Raw genomic sequence first — 19,161 nt, 5'->3', positions numbered from 1 at the left:
CCCCATCTTTCAGTGCAGCAACCTAACATAAAAATAAATTGGATGCAGTTTTCGTCATGTCGCTGTTTCTTTTCTCCCAATCCAGGATGTGGAACCAGTCTATTCCGTATGGCATATTTGAGAGACTCCAGCATCAGGATCCCAGAATCCTTTGGCATTAGTAGCGCACCCCCCATGCACACACCAATTTCTGGTACACTTCATCATAGGTACTGTATGTGCTGTCCATATACTGTATAACAGCATAACGAGAAGGGAAAGGTATTTGTCTATGGTTGTAGTTCCAATATCCCACCGAGTGCTTAAATTCAATTGGCCCCTTGCTGTCTTTATATTATGTTCTCCATAAGTGATAATGCCTGGCGCATTTTCACTGTTGTTTCAGACTGGAGAAATATGACTCGCTGATGAGCGAAGTCAAAAAAATTGTGTACTTTATATGACTCTCTTTTTGACGTCCTTTGTAGAACACGCTTTGGGTGTTTGCTCAGTTCTTTTTTGGTATGTATTCATATTGTTAACATTCACGTCACTTTATGAGTTTATTCAAGCAATGACTTCCTGATCATGCTTGGCTTAGTCACATCTGTCAAAAAAAAAAAATTATGGAAATGTTAATAGGTAAGTGTTTAACATACAGTATCTCTTGTTGCAATTTATAACTTTAAAGTAGTCATAGTACAGTGTGGCCTGTGTAATTGGTGCCCGGTTTATTGCACCACTTAATACAACCACACCTCTCGGAGGTCAAAGATCACATTGATTGAACTTACTACGCTGCTTGACAGACCGACTGCCGCCGACTCGTGCCGGCGGCTTGGGAGTTTGTCTGAACGCAGCGTTCACAGTTGCAACTGTTTCACTGGTGGTTTAGATTGGGAATATTTTTTCCCCCAATTATTATTTGATATATTCCAGGCGTGAAATCCGTAGAAGTGACCCGCCCACGTGTGCGTTGCTAGTCAACATTTCAACAACGATTGGCTCGCTTGCTTTTTCTCCTGAAATACAAACGCGTACATGTCACTGCTAACTATCAATCAAACCTCCAGAGCCACTACGCAAGTTAAATTCACATTTAAAGTGTGACATATTTTCCAAATGTTTTTTTTTTTTTGTTCGATCAATTTAATTAGGTAAGGGCTGTTCCAATTTATACAATCATGTCAACACATCTAAATAACACTTCTGTAGATACCGCTACAGCTAAGCTACATCTATAAATAATGTGCTTATTCACAGTAATAAATTCGAGAATCACCACCGACTGTGAGGTCCCTGGGGTCCCTGAGTCGGTGGGTGGGGAAAAAAAACCTACTCTTTTGTCCCAATTGTTGTCTTTTGCACTCACACCCCCTTGTGGACACTATGTGCATGACAGCATAAAGCACGTGCCCCCTTGTGGACACTATGTGCATGACACGCATAAAGCACGTGGTTTCAAAGAAATCGCAGTCGAGTTAGAGTACTGGCTGCACCCAAAACATGCTCTACAAGTCTATGCATAGTCAAGGGTTGCCTCCCCTTGGCAGTAGAGTCCATCCATCCATCCAGTTTCGGATTCGCTTCTTCTCAGAAGGGTGGCAGGGGCATGCTGGAGCCTATCCCAGCCGACTTCGGGGAGTAGGTGGGGAACACTGAACCGGTTGCCAGCCAATCGCAGGGCACACATAAACAACCATTCATGCTCACAATCACGCCGAGGGACAATTTTGAGTGTGCCGTTAAGCTGCCCTGCATGTTTTTGGCATGTGGTAGGAAACCGGAGTACCCGGAGTTGAGTGTGCCATTAAGCTGCCCTGCATGTTTTTGGTATGTAGGAGGAAACCGGAGTACCCGGAGACAACCCACGCAGGCATGGGGAGAACATGCAAACTACATAATAGCAAGGCGGGGCGCTGGAATCAAACCCTGCACGTCTGCACTGTGAGGCAGGCGTGCTAACCAGTCCCCCACCGTGCCACTGCAGATGAAATGTTTCGTTTTAATCTGCTCAAAAACAAACATGAACATGAATGAAAGGGTGCAAAAATTCTGTTGAATGTCTGTTTATAAGGTGGTTTTATTCCGTTCACACACAAATACAAACTGCGCCTGACTGAGTTTTCAAAACCACTCATTATGCATCCATCCGTTTTCAAAAGAGGAGGAAACCGGAGTACCCGGAGACAACCCACGCAGGCATGGGGAGAACATGCAAACTACATAATAGCAAGGCGGGGCGCTGGAATCAAACCCTGCACGTCTGCACTGTGAGGCAGGCGTGCTAACCAGTCGATCACCGTGCCACTGCAGATGAAATGTTTCGTTTTAATCTGCTCAAAAACAAGACATGAACATGAATGAAAGGGTGCAAAAATTCTTTTGAATGTCTGTTTATCAGGTGGTTTTATTCCGTTCATACACAAATACAAACTGCGCCTGACTGAGTTTTCAAAACCACTCATTATGCATCCATCCATTTTCAAAAGAGCTTTTCCTGTTCAGCTGGGAGCAAGAGTCTATCCTCGGTGGCATTGAGCAAAAAGCAGACGACACGCCGGATTGTTCGCCACTTAACACTTTTTTTTTTAAAAGAAAATTCTCAATCCAGAACAGGATGAAACAAAAAAAAAGATTGCGATAAATCCCAAGATAGAGATAAAATGAAGTAACATTCAACCAGCATTGCAAATCTGTTTCAAGTGTCTTACATATGGAAAATAAAATATATTTACAAGGTAAAATTGTGAGTTCAATATGAAGTAGCTGCTTTAAGATTCCTTTCAACGTTCTCACCAATTCATTATTAGTATTTAGTTTTGACAGTGATCTAAGCCAACGGGAAGCACAGTTGTATCAATTATTTATGATGGATAGATACACTGAAGAGAAAATGTAAAGCTTTTTGTCAGAGCAAACCCAAAAACAGCTGCCCAGCCAACTAATACTGTCTTGTCCTGTGTCATGCTTGAGATGCGCTACCCACAAGGCACCAGTTTGATTGAGAAGCAGAACGCACATCGTGTTTAATGCACATCTCAAATTCGGGGTGGAGTGCCTGCAATGCAAGAATACATTCTCTTTCAATCAAATTCAATTGTTGGCAAATGAGAAGGGAACAATTTGGAGACTACAAACGCTCCCAAGTCAAGATGACTTGCGTCTTTTGGTGCAATCGACTGATCTGATTGCATATGATTTGCACCGAGCTTCTTCTGTCTGGATCGATATTGTACTCTGAATCCACAGTCGCAATGTCGTCTCGCATGCAGCACAAAATACAGCCTTTTTTTCTGTCAATATGTGCCAAGAGAAGGACACAAATGCTTGTGTGGACGTCCAGGTGGCGGCGAAGTCAAAGAATGAGTCTCTCCAAGAGATGATGGTTGAAAAGTTGCCTTTGGTGATGGTCATCTTCACGCTGAGATGACCTGTAATCACATCAATCATAAAGGTTAAAAAAAAAAAAAGGAGGAAAAAGTAATTACCAGTGAACATTCCAAAACTGCTGACCTTATTCCTCTCTATCCAAAAAGAACAGACGTCCGGGAAACAGGCCTCATTTGTCCCTGACCTCTCCATCATCTTCACCAGCATCATAATCCAATCCATGTCACTCCAGATACCCTTCAAACACATCCAAGTCTGTGTCCGAGTCGTAGGGCAGGGATGCCGGATCAGAAAGAACCCCGAGGTCCACCAGAGCCCGGTCCATATCCTCAGGCATAAATACTATCCCCACATTCAGGACGATGTACTCCATCAGAAAGGCGTAGTAGAGGATGAGGACGTTCACAAAGAATAGGCCCAGATAAAACATATAGGGGTGCTCGTCCAAAAGCGATTCTACTGAATCCAACTGGGCATAAATTGTGTGGATCATAGAGAAGAAAATCACGGTTTAGGCGATCCAGTGTTTGAGTGTCATGGTTAAACAAGGTGAGAAGCTGACATCGCTAGAAGTCTGCATGTCCGGTGAGCTTCGGACGCACTTTTCGCCAGTTCCGACTCGAAAAAGTGTTGTGCACTATAATAGCTGTACACTGACGAAGGAAAAAGGTAATAAAACGTGCGCACAAAAGAGTCTCGCGTGCATGCCTAATAATAGTGCACTAGCAGTATCAAAATATCACAGTAGATCACTGGTAAGATTCTTGACATTGGGAGTCTGGCTTTGCGGAATTCAAGCCATGCCAAGTGGCCGTGCGTAGCTAAAAACAGTCTCGCGCAACGTTAGCAAAGACAGAAACCCAAACAGAATACATGTAATATTTCTATATGTAGATTCGTACCTACGAAAACAAGCACTACCCACAAACACACGACTCCGTTTTAACGCCCACACGTCTTATACCAACAGTTACCAACTGCATCAAAACATTGCGGACTGCATAAAGTGACACACGTCATTGATCTAACGTCATCTTTAGTCGACGTCTTCATGAAATGACGACATCGAGGAATTAACTTTTTTTTTTATTTTTCAATTCCTCCACGATTCGTCAGTCGGATTATTGGATCGAGGCCAGAAAATATAGCAGATAAAGAAATGAGTTCAAATTTCGCTTTCTGGTTTGGTCTCCTGTAGTACATTACGAGTTTTTTTAAAACGGGAAAAAAAACTACATTTCCCAAACGTCCCATCGTCGACCACGATTACGTAACGAGTACTCGCTCCTCCCGTGTCAACCTATCAACGACTGTTTGCGAAGTGGCTAGCTCCACCAAAAGTGGGTGTTATGGACAGATGCAGCCGCTAACATCAGCGAAATAAGACGCCTGTCAAATTATCAATCTCTTTACAACCGCAGCCATGTTTGGCAGGTCACGGAGCTGGGTTGGGGGACAGGGGAAATCGAAAAATATCCATTCCCTGGATCATTTAAAGTGAGTAGCTTGCATGAACACCTAAATGCTAACGTTAGCCTTTACGTGAATTGTAATACAGTACAGAAATAGCTCTTTAGTTACTAGCGTCAGTATTTCCTAATCTGACTGCATTTGTAATCTAAATATTTTTGAGGGGGATGCTGTGCACGTTTATACCGAAGCTGTCTTTAGTTAAACAAATTCTCCTTGCCGCTTAGACGAATAGTGTCCATTTAAATGGTGTTGGAAGTGAACCTTGACACCTTGTGACCAAAGTCCAGGTTTACCAATTAAAAGTACCACTGTTGTCTTTTTGCTTTATCAAGATCAGACTCTACTCTGTTTTCACTCATACTGAATGTATATTATGTTACCCTAAGGTACATGTACCACGTCTTGACCAAAAACACTACAGTGACAGACCACAACCGCAACCTCCTGGTGGAGACGATACGTTCCATCACAGAGATCCTCATCTGGGGGGACCAGAATGACAGCTCTGTATTTGAGTAAGCCACATTCATCATCCCAACATTAATGACACGCAACCGCTGTATGAGCACTGAATTTACAATAACTTTGATTTTTGTGGTCGTTGACAGCAGATGTGTTCCCTAGCATTAATTAAATGATAATCTACTTGGAATTTTAGCTTCTTCCTAGAAAAGAACATGTTTGCCTTCTTCCTGAACATCCTGCGGCAGAAATCTGGACGCTATGTGTGTGTTCAGCTTCTCCAGACTCTTAACATACTCTTTGAGAACATCAGACATGAAACATCTCTGTGTAAGTGTTTACATCTCAGGCCAAAGTACCGAAATACAGTTACTTTCTAATAGCACAAAATATAAAATAGCACATCCACAAAATTGGTGTTGAAAATGTCAATTCTCCTCTCTTCTGTGCAGATTACTTACTATCCAACAACCACGTGAACTCCATCATCGTTCACAAGTTTGACTTTTCAGATGAGGAGATCATGGCCTACTATATCTCCTTCCTCAAGACACTGTCGCTCAAACTCAACAATCACACGGTGCACTTCTTCTACAATGAGGTGAGGCTACATGTCTTGCAGTTTAGCCATTGCCAATCGACAAAGTGGCATAAACTGGTTTCATTGTTTAGTCCCCCCAACCAGGAATCTGCAGAGAAAAAGTGTTGATTCCGCCAAGAACAATCCAGATTCTGTGAAGAGCAAATGTTGTTTCCGCGGCTTGAAAGTTAATTTTCCGGGGGTATTCAAAAAAAAATGACCAGCCTATGCTGACGCAGGAAAATTATTCGTGTGTTGTCAACATCAACTGTACCGAAAGTGAACATTTAAGGACACTTGTACTGTCTCAAGTGACATCAGGGTCAAGTCTTATTTGTGTTTTGTCTGGCTACTTTCACATGTTGACATACTCACTCATGCTAACATTTACCTTTACCACCGTTGTCTTGTAATTTGAATCTAAACCGGTTTGGCTGTGATCATCAGGGTTGAATTTTTCTGTTCAGCTCACACATCTTCTAGTTCTGTTTCCTTTTAATGCACATAACACTTTTTTTTTTGCTGTGTGGTCCTCTGTGTAAAATTAATTTAAAAAAAAACGAAATTTACCTGGTTAACAGGGCAAGGAAACATCTGTTTGGCTATTCCTAATGTTCTCCAATACCTTATTTTCTATAAATTAACCTGATTTTAGGAAATATTGCTTTATTTTGTCCTTTCTTAACCACTGCTCAACAACTACGATAGTACCATAAATTGTTTTTTCCCCCCTTCAAAATTTATTGTGTCCACTGTCTCTCGCTTTGTGTTGCCTTGTGGAGCAAGCGGTACCTTGCTCACTGTTGCCCCCTCTCTATGTCTCCCACATACAGCACACAAATGACTTCGCCCTGTACACCGAGGCCATAAAATTCTTCAACCACCCGGAAAGCATGGTCCGCATCGCAGTCCGCACCATCACCCTCAACGTGTACAAAGGTGAAGTTCAACAACCTGCATGCATACATCCTCATTAGACCGGTCAACACATTTTTACAAAATTTTCTCATCAGAGTTAACTTTTCAAAATGAATTTTATGCACTTTTGCGCTTTTAGAGAAAGGACCGCAACACGTCCTTTCTCTATATGCACCGTTTTTAGGATTGAAAAGAATTATTGAAATGTGGAACAATAAGTGCTTTTTTTTTGCGGTTGGGATATATTGTTTGCAGTTTTGATGTAAAACAACTAATTTAGTGGTCCCTCCCATCCTCAACGCCTTCACAGCCGCCACACTATTCACCTTAACACTGTGTTTGTTTGTCTCCCCTCGCCCCTTCCTTCTCAACAACCACACCTCCTCTGCCGACTCCTTGTCTCTTCTCCCCCCCCCCCCTACCCTCTGCGCGCCCCATCTGCCTAACTCCAGTTTCATGTAAGTTGGTTCCATTCATTCAGTCTTATTCTTGGGCTGGGTATTACTGAAGCTGCCTTTTCATGGGATTTTTGTCGAGCTTATCCAGGCCACATACTGACAAACGCAGCTACCTCAAAAAAGCTGGGGAGTCCATGTTCTGAAAGTTTTCCGTGCGACTCAATCGGATGCCTGACATTTCTATAAAAACAGATCTCAACTCAGACCTCACACGTATGCTTTATTGATACCCATCCCAGTTGTATCTGTTTGAGTGTATTTGTGATTGATTTGATGTGATTATTTTTTTTTCCGGAATAACAAAATTACCTCATTTGTACTGTGGCTAATTTTGACATTTTCCTGTGCTTTGGCTCATTGAATTATTAAATCAAAGTCAGTGCTGTGTTAAGACATGAGAGAGAGAGATTTTTTGTGAGAGGAGGTGCTTTTTTTTTTTTTTTTTGCTCAGTATATTTTCATGCCACTATCAACTTTGTTTTACTTTCTGCAGTTACAAAATGTGCGTGTGGGTGTAAATTTGAAAGTGTGTGCATATATTAGAAGTGTGCAATAACAAGTGGTCTCCCTAATCCTTGTGACTCTTTAGTGGACAACCAGCACATGCTGCACTACATCCGAGATAAGACAGCGGTGCCATATTTCAGCAACTTAGTCTGGTTTATCGGCAGCCATGTCATTGAACTGGACAAATGTGTGCAGACAGATGAAGAGTAAGTGCTCACAGCGTCCTTATTCAACAACTCTTGGTATTTAGAGAGCTCTGTGTTGTTATTTCTGGCCTCTAGGAGTCAGGTTTGTCCTTTGTTTGTAACCACGCAGAGGGACTTCAATTACAGTATTTGTAATGTGTTGACGTAATAGTATGATGCAGTTCAACTGCTTATGCTGCTTTAATTGTATTTATTTTTTTTGTATTAACGTGAACATAAAATGACAATCAAAAAGACATTTGAAACGGAAGTTATTTTGTGAGATCTGTCTTGAAAGTCAATACGCCAAAATCTCTGTTATGTCTCAGGCACAAAAATCGAGGCAAGTTAAGTGACCTGGTAGCTGAGCACCTTGACCACCTCCACTACCTGAACGACATCCTCATCATTAACTGCGAATTCCTCAATGATGTTTTGACTGACCACCTCCTCAACCGCTTGTTCTTACCTCTTTATGTGTTCTCATTGGTCAGCCAAGAAACGGTAAGCGGGCTCAGAATTGCCGGATACATCGGGAGAAATCAGCTTCTGTGACGTCAAGTGACCTTTATTGAATGTTGTTGTTTTTTTTAGCATGAAGAGCGAAAGATCAACCCTCAGGTGTCCCTCTACTTGCTGTCACAAGTAGGCAACGCATACACAACACTGAACTTAAAATGCTATGGTTGACGATGAGATGAATGCATCCCACGGTATATTCTCAGTTTTGTCTCGTATTCAAAAGTTAATCATTGTGTCTTGTCAGCGCACTCCTCTGCAGTTCTTATCTGATCTTCTCCAGATCCTCTGTTGTTACTGTCATAATGCCTTTTGAAGAACTCCAGACTGGCCCCCAGTACCTGATATTTTGCGATTGCTGCTTAATTAACTCATTCACTCCCAAAGACGTATTTAGATGTCTTTTCAGACACCACACATTTAATCCCAGCTCCTCATTCGTCTGAAAAGATATCTAAATACGTCTTTGGGAGTGAATGAGTGAAGTGACAAAAGTACTTATACAATACAAACAGGCACACAATGATGAGGGTGATGGTGGTGAAAAGTTTTCTTCTTGCTTCCACTCATATAATGTGTTGATGAGTTACCTCTGTGTTTTGCAGGTATTTCTGATCATCCACTATCAACCCCTCGTCAACGCCCTGGCCGATGTCATTTTCAACGGAGACCTGTCTGTCTTCATCCCACAGACAGGCCTTCACAATGCACAAAAAAATACAGTAAGTCATGTGCCGTTTTAGGTATGCAAGACACACAGTCCCACGTGGTAAATACTCGAATAGCAAGAAGGTCAGAACAGTTCCAGGAGTAAGACCACCACCAAGGCCCAACACCTTGGTACTCCAATGGTCAGAATGCCGACCGTCTACCACGGATCAATTATTGGACACAAATGCCAGTGAAAACTGAAATGAAAGATGTAATAACCACCAACATACGTTACGCAGTCATCAACGTCATCGTGACTAGTCGAGTAATCGTAGCAGCTCTACTGTACCATACACTGACTGCTTGACATTGTAGAAAAATAATTTTTTTCAGTGCTTTCCCTTCAAAAGGTCAGGGGGGAACGTTACAAAAATGTCAAGGGTGTATTCACTTTTATCAGATACTGCAAGTCCTCTTTCTTTTCCATTTTCTATACCACCCGCTTACTTTCCCCATCTAATTTCTCTCCTCTCTCCCTTTTCAAATTTAGATTCCCCCCCCACCCCCATTTTCTTTGGTTTTGACCATCTGCCTTTGTTGTTGGGTGGGTGTCAGCAAAGTAGAGTGAGCATTTCTGAGAACGTTTGCGGTTGTTCTCTGCTCTAGCTTCGTGTTTTTCAGAAGCAGCCTACCTTTTCACTGAATGCCAGCAGTGGTGTGACCTCGTATAAATTATGTTGGTTGAGACAACCACAAGAAAGAGCTTCTGCACCCAGACATGTCTGCCAATTTTTTTTCAATACGAGGAGCATGTCTTATTTGGCATGCTTCAGTTTCAAAACTTACCTGAATGTTAAATAGATTTTCAAGTTCTTCAAAAATATGTCGAACCTTCGGGGGCGGGGATAAAATGCTTTTTTGCAGGGTTACCCGTTTAGTTCATCTTGCGGTGCTTTTGTGTTATGTTATGTCACAGAAGGAGGAACCTTTTTTTGTCACCCAGTGTTTACTCATTCTGTATTTGTGCCATGTGGGGACCAGAAAGTGATTTGAGTGTGGGTCGGTGTAGCTTTAATGTACCTTGGCCTCCATTAATTTCTCAGCAGCGTCTCGAGCGCGTGAGCGGTTTACCAGAACATAGTCATCTAAGAGGTGTTGCACACTCGCCCCCCCTCAAAGATATTTGCCTGTGGTTTCTGTGCACGCTGCATAAAATTGCTTCCAACAAAAATACACGCGATGCCCCCTCACCCCCTTTCATGCTAACAATGAAAGTGCGATCGCGAGTCTCCAATCTTTTCACAACCAACTCAGGTTGTGTCACCTCTTAACACATGGACAATGATGGGAGAGAGAGAGGGTCAAGACAGGGTTCATAAAATCTTGTAATTCTGCACAAATCTGGTCAAACACATTTTGCTGTTTGACTTTTTTTTTTTCAAAGTAAAAAAAAAAAATATCCCATTTGATATTCGATTGTAGACGAGCTGCAACGTACATCACCTTATAATATGCAGCACCTGAATAATATACTGTTTTGGGTTTTTTTTTTGTTTGTTTGTTTTTGAAAAACGCTTTTGTTTGAAAGCATTCGGGAAACGACTCCTTTCCAGGTCGTGAGTACGCGGAGGAACTCTAACCATGCCTGTTCTTGATATGCATTCTCATGAGAGGTGTCAACACACACACACACACACACACACACACACACACACACACACACACACACGTGTGGGTGTGGGTGGGTGGTGGTTTGTACACGTGAAGTAAAGAAGCCAAGTTTCAGTTTGAGCTACCGGTACTTGTTTTGTTTTGTACCACAAAGGCACTCTTAAAAGAGAGACAAAATGAGGAGAAAAACTCTCTCAGGATTTAGTGGGTGAAATCTGATAGACTCCTTATCTGTATTCTTATTCGGCTCAAGTGATGGACATCTTTGTTGGTCCTTGTTTTATTAATTTATTTATCTATCTATCTATTTCGGAAAATACCTGGCTTCACTTCATTTTGCGGTCGTAATGGTCAGTGCATCCTTCACTGATGAGTGTGTCACTTTTCTCATTTATGAGTATGTTTTTTATCATCTTTGAGGTTATTGCCATCATTACTCAGTTTTACTGTAAGACCCAGTTTTTATCCCCTTGGCCAATTTCTTATCTGACACACCAGCTGTTTCCTCTGCGAGTGTGCATCTGTGGTTGGGTCTGGTATGCGAATGTGTGTCTCTGCTTCAGTGATGTACCGTGAAAGCGTAAACTGACTTGGATCAACCTGACACATCAGTACCAATTTACTGTAAGAGACAGTGTGTGTCGGTGAGTAAGTGTGGTGGTGTGTGTGGTCTTCTTTCGCTGTTATCTTGGTAACCGCTTTCCAGCAAAGGTCGTTATTGCATATTGCTTTTCGGAAAGAGTTCTTCCTCTCGGGTTGGAAAGTGCTTACCGCACTCACTCTTAAAACTTACACTTACTTTATCATAAGGAATACCTCATTTAAGATTGACATGAGCTCACAATCATTGTTTGTCTGTCTGTGTATTTGGCATAACATACCGATACCCATGTATGGATTTCAGGCTAGTTCCGGAGGGGTGCGTCGCTTTACCAAGCCACCGGAATCTTTGGAGCGCTTGCTGGAGCTCTCCCGCCACCGTGGCCGCAAGAGAACCCAGAAGAGGCCAAACTACAAGAACCTTGGCGAGGAGGATGAAGACACACACACCAGGGGAGGAGGAGGAGGAGGAGGAGGAGGAGGAGGGAGCAGCAGCAGCCGGGAAGGGGCAGATGAGGGCTGGGACGATAGCGGCCGAGGAGGCGAGGGAGGCCGAGAGAGGGAAAAGGGAAAAGGTACCGAGATTTTAGGAACAGGTGGGAGTACTAAGGGGAGCAGAGCGAGTGGGGAGACGGCGGAAGGTGAGTGCAGGATTGTTTGCGTTTGTTCAACCCCATTAGTCTGCCATGGTGTACCCCTTCTACCTGAAAGCAACCTCTGCGGCAGTCCTCGTCTCCAAACGAAAAAGAGAAACAAGCTCCAATATCCACTTTGTCCGCTGCTGCTGAAACATATTTTGCTCCCTGGCCTTTTAATTCAGCGAAAGGTGACCAGCAGTGCAAGTCCATATAAGGACAAAAGACTTGAGAATCTACAGACCAAAAATACATGGCATGGATAAATTCTCTTTGCCTAGTTTTGAGATGAAGCCTTCCTGCCTTCCCTCTTCGGCACATTGTAATTTCCCCATGGTGGCCACCGATCACATATCAACTCCTTCTCATTGGAAGTCAGCTGTCCATTTCCGCCATGACATATCATCCATCCTGTGCTCCTCACCTGTCCGCCCGTCTTACTCTCGCTCTGTGTTCATGTGTTTGTTTTCGGTCAAATTCCTAAACAATGGAACCTCTGAAGTTCAAGGATGATCCACTGCAACATTGCGGGACACCGGAAACAAATTTTTCAGTGGATAATAAGCCGTTCTGTGATCTTACCTGGTTATGAATCAATCACCAAACACTGAAATATCGGTACTGTGAAACCTGAGCTACGATATCGTGAGTTTTTACAGTATCACCTACAAACAATAAAACACACAATCCAAACTTTAATAGTGCACATTCTTCCCTTGTCACCTTGCTGTTCCCTTAAGACGCGTCAATTAAACCGATGGTTGCCGCAAAAAAGAAAGAGGTTTCATTGTTCATCCAAGTTGAGTCCTTCTTCACTTGACCGCCAACTGACAAAATCCTTCTTTGCGGTTTCAAATCAAATTTACTGTATATTCATCTGGAGGTCCAGAGATTATTTTGCCAATGTTAAGATAGTAAATGATGTGATTTTCAGTCAAGTGAAGAGGGAAATTCCTTCAGACTGTTTTTTGACCTTTTGATTTCATGCCAACTTAAACGTCATCACGCATACGATGAAGCCATCAACAAAGTGTGTGTGTTTGTACTCCCAGAAATAGAGATGGTGGTGATGGAGACTTGTAAGGTGTCTGAGTTGACCGAGCAGAACATCACGGATGAAGAGAAGACTGCGGCGGCAACGCGCACACACACGCAGAGAAGCAGGTACCTTTTCACACGTGCGTTTGCCAGATGCGATCCGCAAGTGCACGAGTATCGAATGTACTCCCGTCTCATTCTGCAGGCCTTTCTTAGAAATGGTGTACAGTGCCCTGGACTGCACCAATGACGACTACCATGCCCTGTTTGTCCTCTGCCTGCTCTATGCAGTTTCACACAGCAAAGGTTTTATTTATCGACTGTATTTCCCAGTCCTCATCTTTACCTCATCCAATTCTGTCCTGTCTTACTTACCGCCCCCGAATATTTCCTTAGGTATAAACAGTGACCTTCTGGAGCGACTGCAGTTGCCAGTCCCTGACCAGGAAAGAAGCTCGTACAGTTTGGTACTTGCCGAGAGGTTGATCAGAGTCATGAGCCAGGCAGCACAACCAGGTAACGTACACGTTGCCATTCTTGCATATGTGACGTTTTTTTTCTGAACGCGGGCTCGCGGTTCATTTATGTGCTGCGTCTGTGCTTAGATGGTCGAGTTCGTCTAGCGACTCTGGAGCTCAGCTGCCTTTTGTTAAAGCAGTCCGTGTTGTCTGGAAGTCCGTGCATCATCAAAGATGTTCATCTGGCCTGCCTGGAGGTATGACACACGAGATGTTCCTGTCTCGGTGTAATATATAAATGCACATCAGAGATTCTGGACTAAAATAACAAAAGATGTGTCACTAATACGGTATTTAGTTGTGTTTATTGTTATATCACCGTTTCAGTCCTCTTCAAATATCAACCTCCCACTTCACCTGCCATTCTCAGCACTTACAAATTCTTCATCATCTGTTTTGAAATTACCCCCACGCCCCCGCCCTTCTTATTTTCCATACTGCCGCTTAAAAAAAAAATGCAGGTGTGTTCCTGCTTGTGCCATCTGTATTGTTTTTCATCAGTGGTTCATTAAATCTAATTTAATAGTCTGATGATTAAACGACACAAACAATAGACAGTAGACTGTCATCAAGAATGTCGTTAAATCTCTAACGGTCAGAAATCATTAATCCACGTTTTACTACCGCCACTATTACCATACTGCCGCTTAGTTTGAGAGAGAGAGAGAGAGAGAGAGACAGACAGACAGAGAGAGAGAGAGAGAGACTCTACTCTCCAATATAATTTGAAGTACTTTACAATCAGTATTTATCTAACGACATGACCAAAACATACACACTGTAGTACTGAAAGCGTGGCAGCCAAGACGCATTATATGAAATGTAGATAATAGACTGCTGGAAATACTGGACAATTTCAATGAAGTTGTAAATGTAGGTCAGCGCTTCTCGTAGCATTTAGGCCTTGCTGGCTTTGACCACTGCGTTAAATGCATCATGACATGCTTTTCTAGTGCAAAGATAAATTGGCCCTGCCGATGCATAAAGATGGAGATCTGTGAGACATCTTGAAAGCGGGATTTTTCACAGAGTTAACTCTGCTGTAACATTTCAAAATGTCAGCGCATTTATGCAACACTCATTTCCTGTGATTTCCGATTGATTTTGAAAATAATCTCTCCGTACGCGAAAGGGTGGGTCTTCAACACTGAGCAAAGTGTGGAGTTTTCAAAAGGGGTAGAGTGACTACTTAAGTTAATGTTGTTCAGTCGACTAATGACTTGTACCTCGTCATCAGAATCAATTCCTGTCTGAAGTACTTTGCCCTTATTGATTTTAATGTGAAATTACTCTTCAGGCTTTCGGCAATGTGAATGAAACTCGATGATTGCACAACAGTTCATGTTTGAAGCCTCCGAAGACTGTTTTGTGAAACGTGTGATATCGGATGTGTGTAAATGCAAAAAAAAAAAAAAAAAAAAATCCAATTGTGGTCAAACGTGTTGCATCTGTCATCCCGTGAAAAGTATAGCAGCACACACACACGCACACAAATAAATCTGATTGATGAATCTGCTGATTTCCAGGGATAACAGTGGACACTTCTTGTATTCTATTCATCTTTATTTTTAATATTTGTACATTTGAAGTTGAATGTATTTTTATACCCGCTCAATTATGCTAGCAATATGATATGCGCTGTACCGGTAAGCATGTTTTTAGCATGATTGACATGTCCTGTGTATCACGTACACAGGGGGCGAGAGAGGAAAGCTTGCACTTGCTGCGGCGATTTTACAAGGTAACTATGCAACCTCAAACACACCGAAACACCATCGACTGATGCACTCTGATTGCTGTGCATTGAACTATACTGTTGACATTGCTCATTTTACAATCAAAGGAATACATAAAATCTTATTATACGTAACTGATTGCACATTTCCCTCCCAGCACCCCCTGATGTTAGCAGCTTATCGCAGGGCAGTAAATGTTATTGGTTTGAGTTTATACACTGATTGACTTTTACTTTCTCTGCCCTGATTGCTTTCTGTTTTGGTCTCAGTCACCACTGTTGTATTATTATATGACACAAAAATCTAGCAGGCAGTCAGTTTCATTTTCTTTTAACTTTTTTTTTTTTTTTGCCTCTCACACATCCAGACTGTATTTAGGGAATTAGAAGATCATCTGAAATGCTTTCTGTCTTCAAAACCGGCTCCCCTGTTTTCTGTGTTTGCTTATGTCACGTTCGCAAGCTTGAGCCCTGAGGCACCGTGATGTCATTTCCAGTCAATAGCAAAACAACCCTCCCCTGAAATGGACAAAAACAGATGGATTTAGCTGCTTAATTCAGATTCCATGAACACATTGTTAATCAGAATGCTGTGTTTAGACAAGTGGGCCTGCTTAGAACATATTGTTTTCAAGATATTTGTGACTTGACCTTCCCTTTAATCATACACATAACAACACATATAGTGATTACTTTTTTTTCATCCGATTCATCAATTCATCAAAAGAATAACTGGTAGATTAATTGATTTTAAAAATTATTGCTCATGAGCAGCTATACAATTGAAAAATGTGCAGCAATTTTGTGTGATAAGTATTCTCTCTTTCTTACTCTGCAATTTCTACCACCAAGTTGGAGACACCCAGGCATGAATTATGAGCTGTAAATCCATCTTGAACAAACACCCTCATATGAATCATCTCCAAATAGCCGTTGTGGATGAAGAAAAAGAATTTTTGCGAAGGGCAGGACTCCGCCCCAGGCAATGCTTTCATTGCCATGTGGAGAAGAATGATGTATTTTAATGCCCGGTTTTTCAAGTATTTATGACCCTTTGAATTGCAGGGCGAGGAGATCTTTCTGGACATGTTTGAAGATGAATACAGGAGTATGACGGTGTGTTAGACTTTCTTTTCTTTTCTTTTCTTTTCTTTTCTTTTCTTCCAAAACAAACAGCCTGCTGTTTGAGAGCTGCATTTTTGCTGTTCTTAAAGCGCGCCCGGTTGATGGCGCTTGATCGTTTCAGAGTAAACCGCTTAACGTGGAGTATCTCATGATGGATGCCTCCATACTCCTGCCACCCACCGGCACACCTCTGACTGGCATCGACTTTGTTAAGAGGCTCCCTTGTGGGGATGTGGAGAAGACGCGGAGGGTATTGTCGAGTCGCATAAAATCTCTTTGTGTGTGTCTCTGAAATAAGAATGCATGTCATGCTAACTCTTTCCTTTGTGTTTTTGTGGATCGTCCCACCCCGCCTTCAGGCCATACGTGTGTTTTTCATGCTGCGGTCACTATCGCTGCAGCTTCAAGGAGAACCGGAGACTCAGCTGCCGCTGACCAGACCTGAAGACCTTATTAAGACTGATGATGTCTTAGACCTCAGTAAGTTGCTTGTCCAAACACAACATTATATGCTAACAATATGACACATGTAGAAAAAGCTTGATTTGGTGGCTTCAATAGGTACACCATCGGTTTCTTGCAAGATACTTATCCAAAATATTCATCAGCTTAACAAGAAAAAGTTTTGATTGACGCCGTTCGAGGTCTTATGCCAACAGTATTTGCGAGTGTAGTTTTCCAGAGCGCCATTTTCTTTGTCAAAGTCAGAATACCCAATGCACCGAATTACAATAATGAAGCTCTAAAATAGCTCAGTGTGACAAACTGAATGGCAATGACTCACTTTAATTGTCCAAAAAATGTAAAGTTAAAGCACCCTTGGTTTTACCTTTGTCAAACCCTGCGTTTCCCCTTTGTTGGATTTCCTTGAAAACAAGGAATTGGAAGAAGCTCTTGGTTAAAAAAAAAATAGATTACTGATCTGGAATGACTAAACAGTCTGGTAAGGTTTACAGTAGGTGCATCAGTGAGCACGTCTTCTGTGCTGACTCAACAAAAAATTTCATACTTCATGGAAAGCTTTGCTCAATGATTACTAATGTAAAAAGTGGTCTGTTGCAATTGCAACACAATTATCTGGAGTTGATCTTCAATTCGCATGAAACGTCCTCAGTAACTCAGCGTCACTCAGATATTTATTTTTTACTGGCAGGAATTGGCATATGTGTGTTGTTGACACATGAGGTAATCACATAGTCCTGTTTACCTAGTATTTCTTTTTTTTAAATAAAAGGAAGTAAGACTCTCGAGATGTGAACCCATCGTTCGTCACTGCTGTGGAAATATTTTGTCCTTTCCAAGTGTGTGTCCGTAATACTGATTTCTGAGTCACTGCGCTAAACTTTTGCAGCAGGCGTGGGTGTCCAGCAAAATGTACCGCGTATAAATAGCAGCCAAAAAGGGTAAATCCCGAGATTTATTGATTGATATTAGATGTTTTGAGTCATTTTGCAAGAAGTGGCGTGCAAAAGGTGGGGCTGACCGGGCCCACAGCCCGCAGAATGGCCAACATAGCCTCCATGACATTTGTTATAATGACGTGGATGACTGAGAATATACAGCGACATAAACTAAATCGCCCCTCCCCCAGAAAGTTAAAAAGGATGTGGGCAATTGTGCAATTAGGCTAACACTATGCTTATGTGTGTGTTTCAGATAACAGCGACTTAATAGCATGTATGGTGGTCAGTAAAGATGGCGGCCAGGCTCAAAGGTTCCTCGCCGTTGATGTTTATCAGATGAGTTTGGTTGAACCAGAAACCAAACGCCTCGGATGGGGTGTCGTCAAGTTTGCCGGCCTGTTGCAGGTTATTTTCATGTCTGTCTATGTGTTTTTTTTTCCTGATTCAGGTTCCCTTGCATTCATTGGAAGGCCCGCCAAAAGAGTTGATTTATGTATTTATTTGAAAGTGCTCATGTTCCCAACACATAATAACTTTTCAATTTTGGAGTTCTTCATCAAAAATTTCAATCAGAAAAAAAAAAGTGACTACAATGCCATGGCAGCACCTGAAAAGGTGATGTCACGTGATGCTGACATCCTCCCTGTGTCACTTAGAGCTCCTATGCATTTGCGTGCATCAGCTATGATATGCACTGTACCGTATAAGGTCAAATTAATCAATATTGGACGCGATACGTCAACGGTAACGTCAATCATGAATGCAAAACATGATATGGTGACAATAGGACCAACGTTCTTTGTATTGATGGGTTGTACGACATGTCACTATTTATTCCTACCTGCTCGTCACTCAATTTTGTCCTCCCTGTGTCATATTTATTCAACAGTTTCTTGTCCTTTTGCGTTTGCATTTACCAGCAATAGCAGCCTTCATTACAGCAATTCTTCTTTCTTAAAACTCAGCTATGATATGCACTGTACCGTATAAGGTCAAATCAATCAATATTGGACGCAATACGTCAACGGTAACGTCAATCATGAATGTAAAACATGATACGGTGACGATAGGACCAACATTCTTTGTATTGATGGGTTGTACGAGATGTCACCATTTATTCCTACCTGCTCGTCACTGAATTTTGTCCTCCCTGTGTCATAGTTATTCAACAGTTTATTGTCCTTTTGCTTTTGGGAATTTACCAGCAATAACAGCCTTCATTACAGCGATTTTTCTTCTCAAAACACGCTGAAAAGTATCCCCTGCCGCCTTTTCTCTCACCGGCTCCCCCATTTACCCCCCGCTCGTGTC

At 42.1% G+C, this 19,161-nt stretch overlaps 3 protein-coding genes across 12 annotated transcripts in view; 2 read left to right on the top strand and 1 right to left on the bottom strand.

Moving 5' to 3' along the window:
- The window catches only part of ciita (class II, major histocompatibility complex, transactivator), a 10,615-nt gene extending 10,047 nt beyond the window's left edge, over window positions 1-568 (top strand). For all 5 annotated transcript variants that reach the window (XM_019868305.1, XM_019868308.1, XM_019868306.1 and 2 more), the window contains one exon: window positions 86-568. In XM_019868305.1, the coding sequence (XP_019723864.1) occupies window positions 86-161 (76 nt within the window). In that variant the 3' untranslated portion in view covers window positions 162-568. The remainder of the gene's footprint in view (window positions 1-85) is intronic.
- A 2,558-nt stretch (window positions 569-3,126) lies between these two features.
- dexi (Dexi homolog (mouse)) lies at window positions 3,127-4,410 on the bottom strand. 4 transcript variants are annotated; one of them, XR_002168075.1, is made up of 2 exons: window positions 3,471-4,409; window positions 3,127-3,413 (listed from the first exon to the last, which is right to left on the bottom strand). XR_002168075.1 is itself a non-coding variant. In XM_019868313.1 (2 exons), exon 1 carries the CDS (start codon window positions 3,863-3,865, stop codon window positions 3,596-3,598), a length of 270 nt encoding a protein of 89 aa, XP_019723872.1. In that variant the 5' UTR covers window positions 3,866-4,410; the 3' UTR covers window positions 3,127-3,413; window positions 3,552-3,595. The 4 variants fall into 4 exon arrangements, 1 of the variants encoding a protein (XP_019723872.1); XR_002168076.1 differs by having other exon boundaries at window positions 3,127-3,403; XR_002168074.1 differs by having other exon boundaries at window positions 3,496-4,408.
- A 247-nt stretch (window positions 4,411-4,657) lies between these two features.
- The window catches only part of clec16a (C-type lectin domain containing 16A), an 18,551-nt gene continuing 4,047 nt past the window's right edge, over window positions 4,658-19,161 (top strand). Inside the window, exons 1-20 of one of the 3 annotated variants that reach the window (XM_019868312.1) lie at window positions 4,658-4,869; window positions 5,232-5,360; window positions 5,504-5,637; window positions 5,760-5,908; window positions 6,721-6,826; window positions 7,258-7,263; window positions 7,853-7,976; window positions 8,285-8,459; window positions 8,550-8,600; window positions 9,080-9,196; window positions 11,701-11,971; window positions 13,084-13,195; window positions 13,275-13,375; window positions 13,466-13,585; window positions 13,675-13,784; window positions 15,284-15,328; window positions 16,388-16,438; window positions 16,569-16,697; window positions 16,807-16,927; window positions 18,104-18,255. In XM_019868312.1, coding sequence (XP_019723871.1) covers window positions 4,796-4,869; window positions 5,232-5,360; window positions 5,504-5,637; window positions 5,760-5,908; window positions 6,721-6,826; window positions 7,258-7,263; window positions 7,853-7,976; window positions 8,285-8,459; window positions 8,550-8,600; window positions 9,080-9,196; window positions 11,701-11,971; window positions 13,084-13,195; window positions 13,275-13,375; window positions 13,466-13,585; window positions 13,675-13,784; window positions 15,284-15,328; window positions 16,388-16,438; window positions 16,569-16,697; window positions 16,807-16,927; window positions 18,104-18,255 — 2,277 coding nt within the window. In that variant the 5' untranslated portion in view covers window positions 4,658-4,795. Of the gene's footprint in view, window positions 4,870-5,231; window positions 5,361-5,503; window positions 5,638-5,759; window positions 5,909-6,720; window positions 6,827-7,257; window positions 7,264-7,852; window positions 7,977-8,284; window positions 8,460-8,549; window positions 8,601-9,079; window positions 9,197-11,700; window positions 12,038-13,083; window positions 13,196-13,274; window positions 13,376-13,465; window positions 13,586-13,674; window positions 13,785-15,283; window positions 15,329-16,387; window positions 16,439-16,568; window positions 16,698-16,806; window positions 16,928-18,103; window positions 18,256-19,161 lie in introns of all 3 variants that reach the window. The other 2 variants (XM_019868310.1, XM_019868311.1) reach the window with 2 other exon arrangements.

Source organism: Hippocampus comes, unplaced genomic scaffold, assembly GCF_001891065.2.
Source record: "Hippocampus comes isolate QL1 unplaced genomic scaffold, H_comes_QL1_v1.1 scaffold314, whole genome shotgun sequence".
NCBI classification, from domain to species: domain Eukaryota; kingdom Metazoa; phylum Chordata; class Actinopteri; order Syngnathiformes; family Syngnathidae; genus Hippocampus; species Hippocampus comes.
This window is presented reverse-complemented; position numbering and strand designations above follow the sequence as displayed.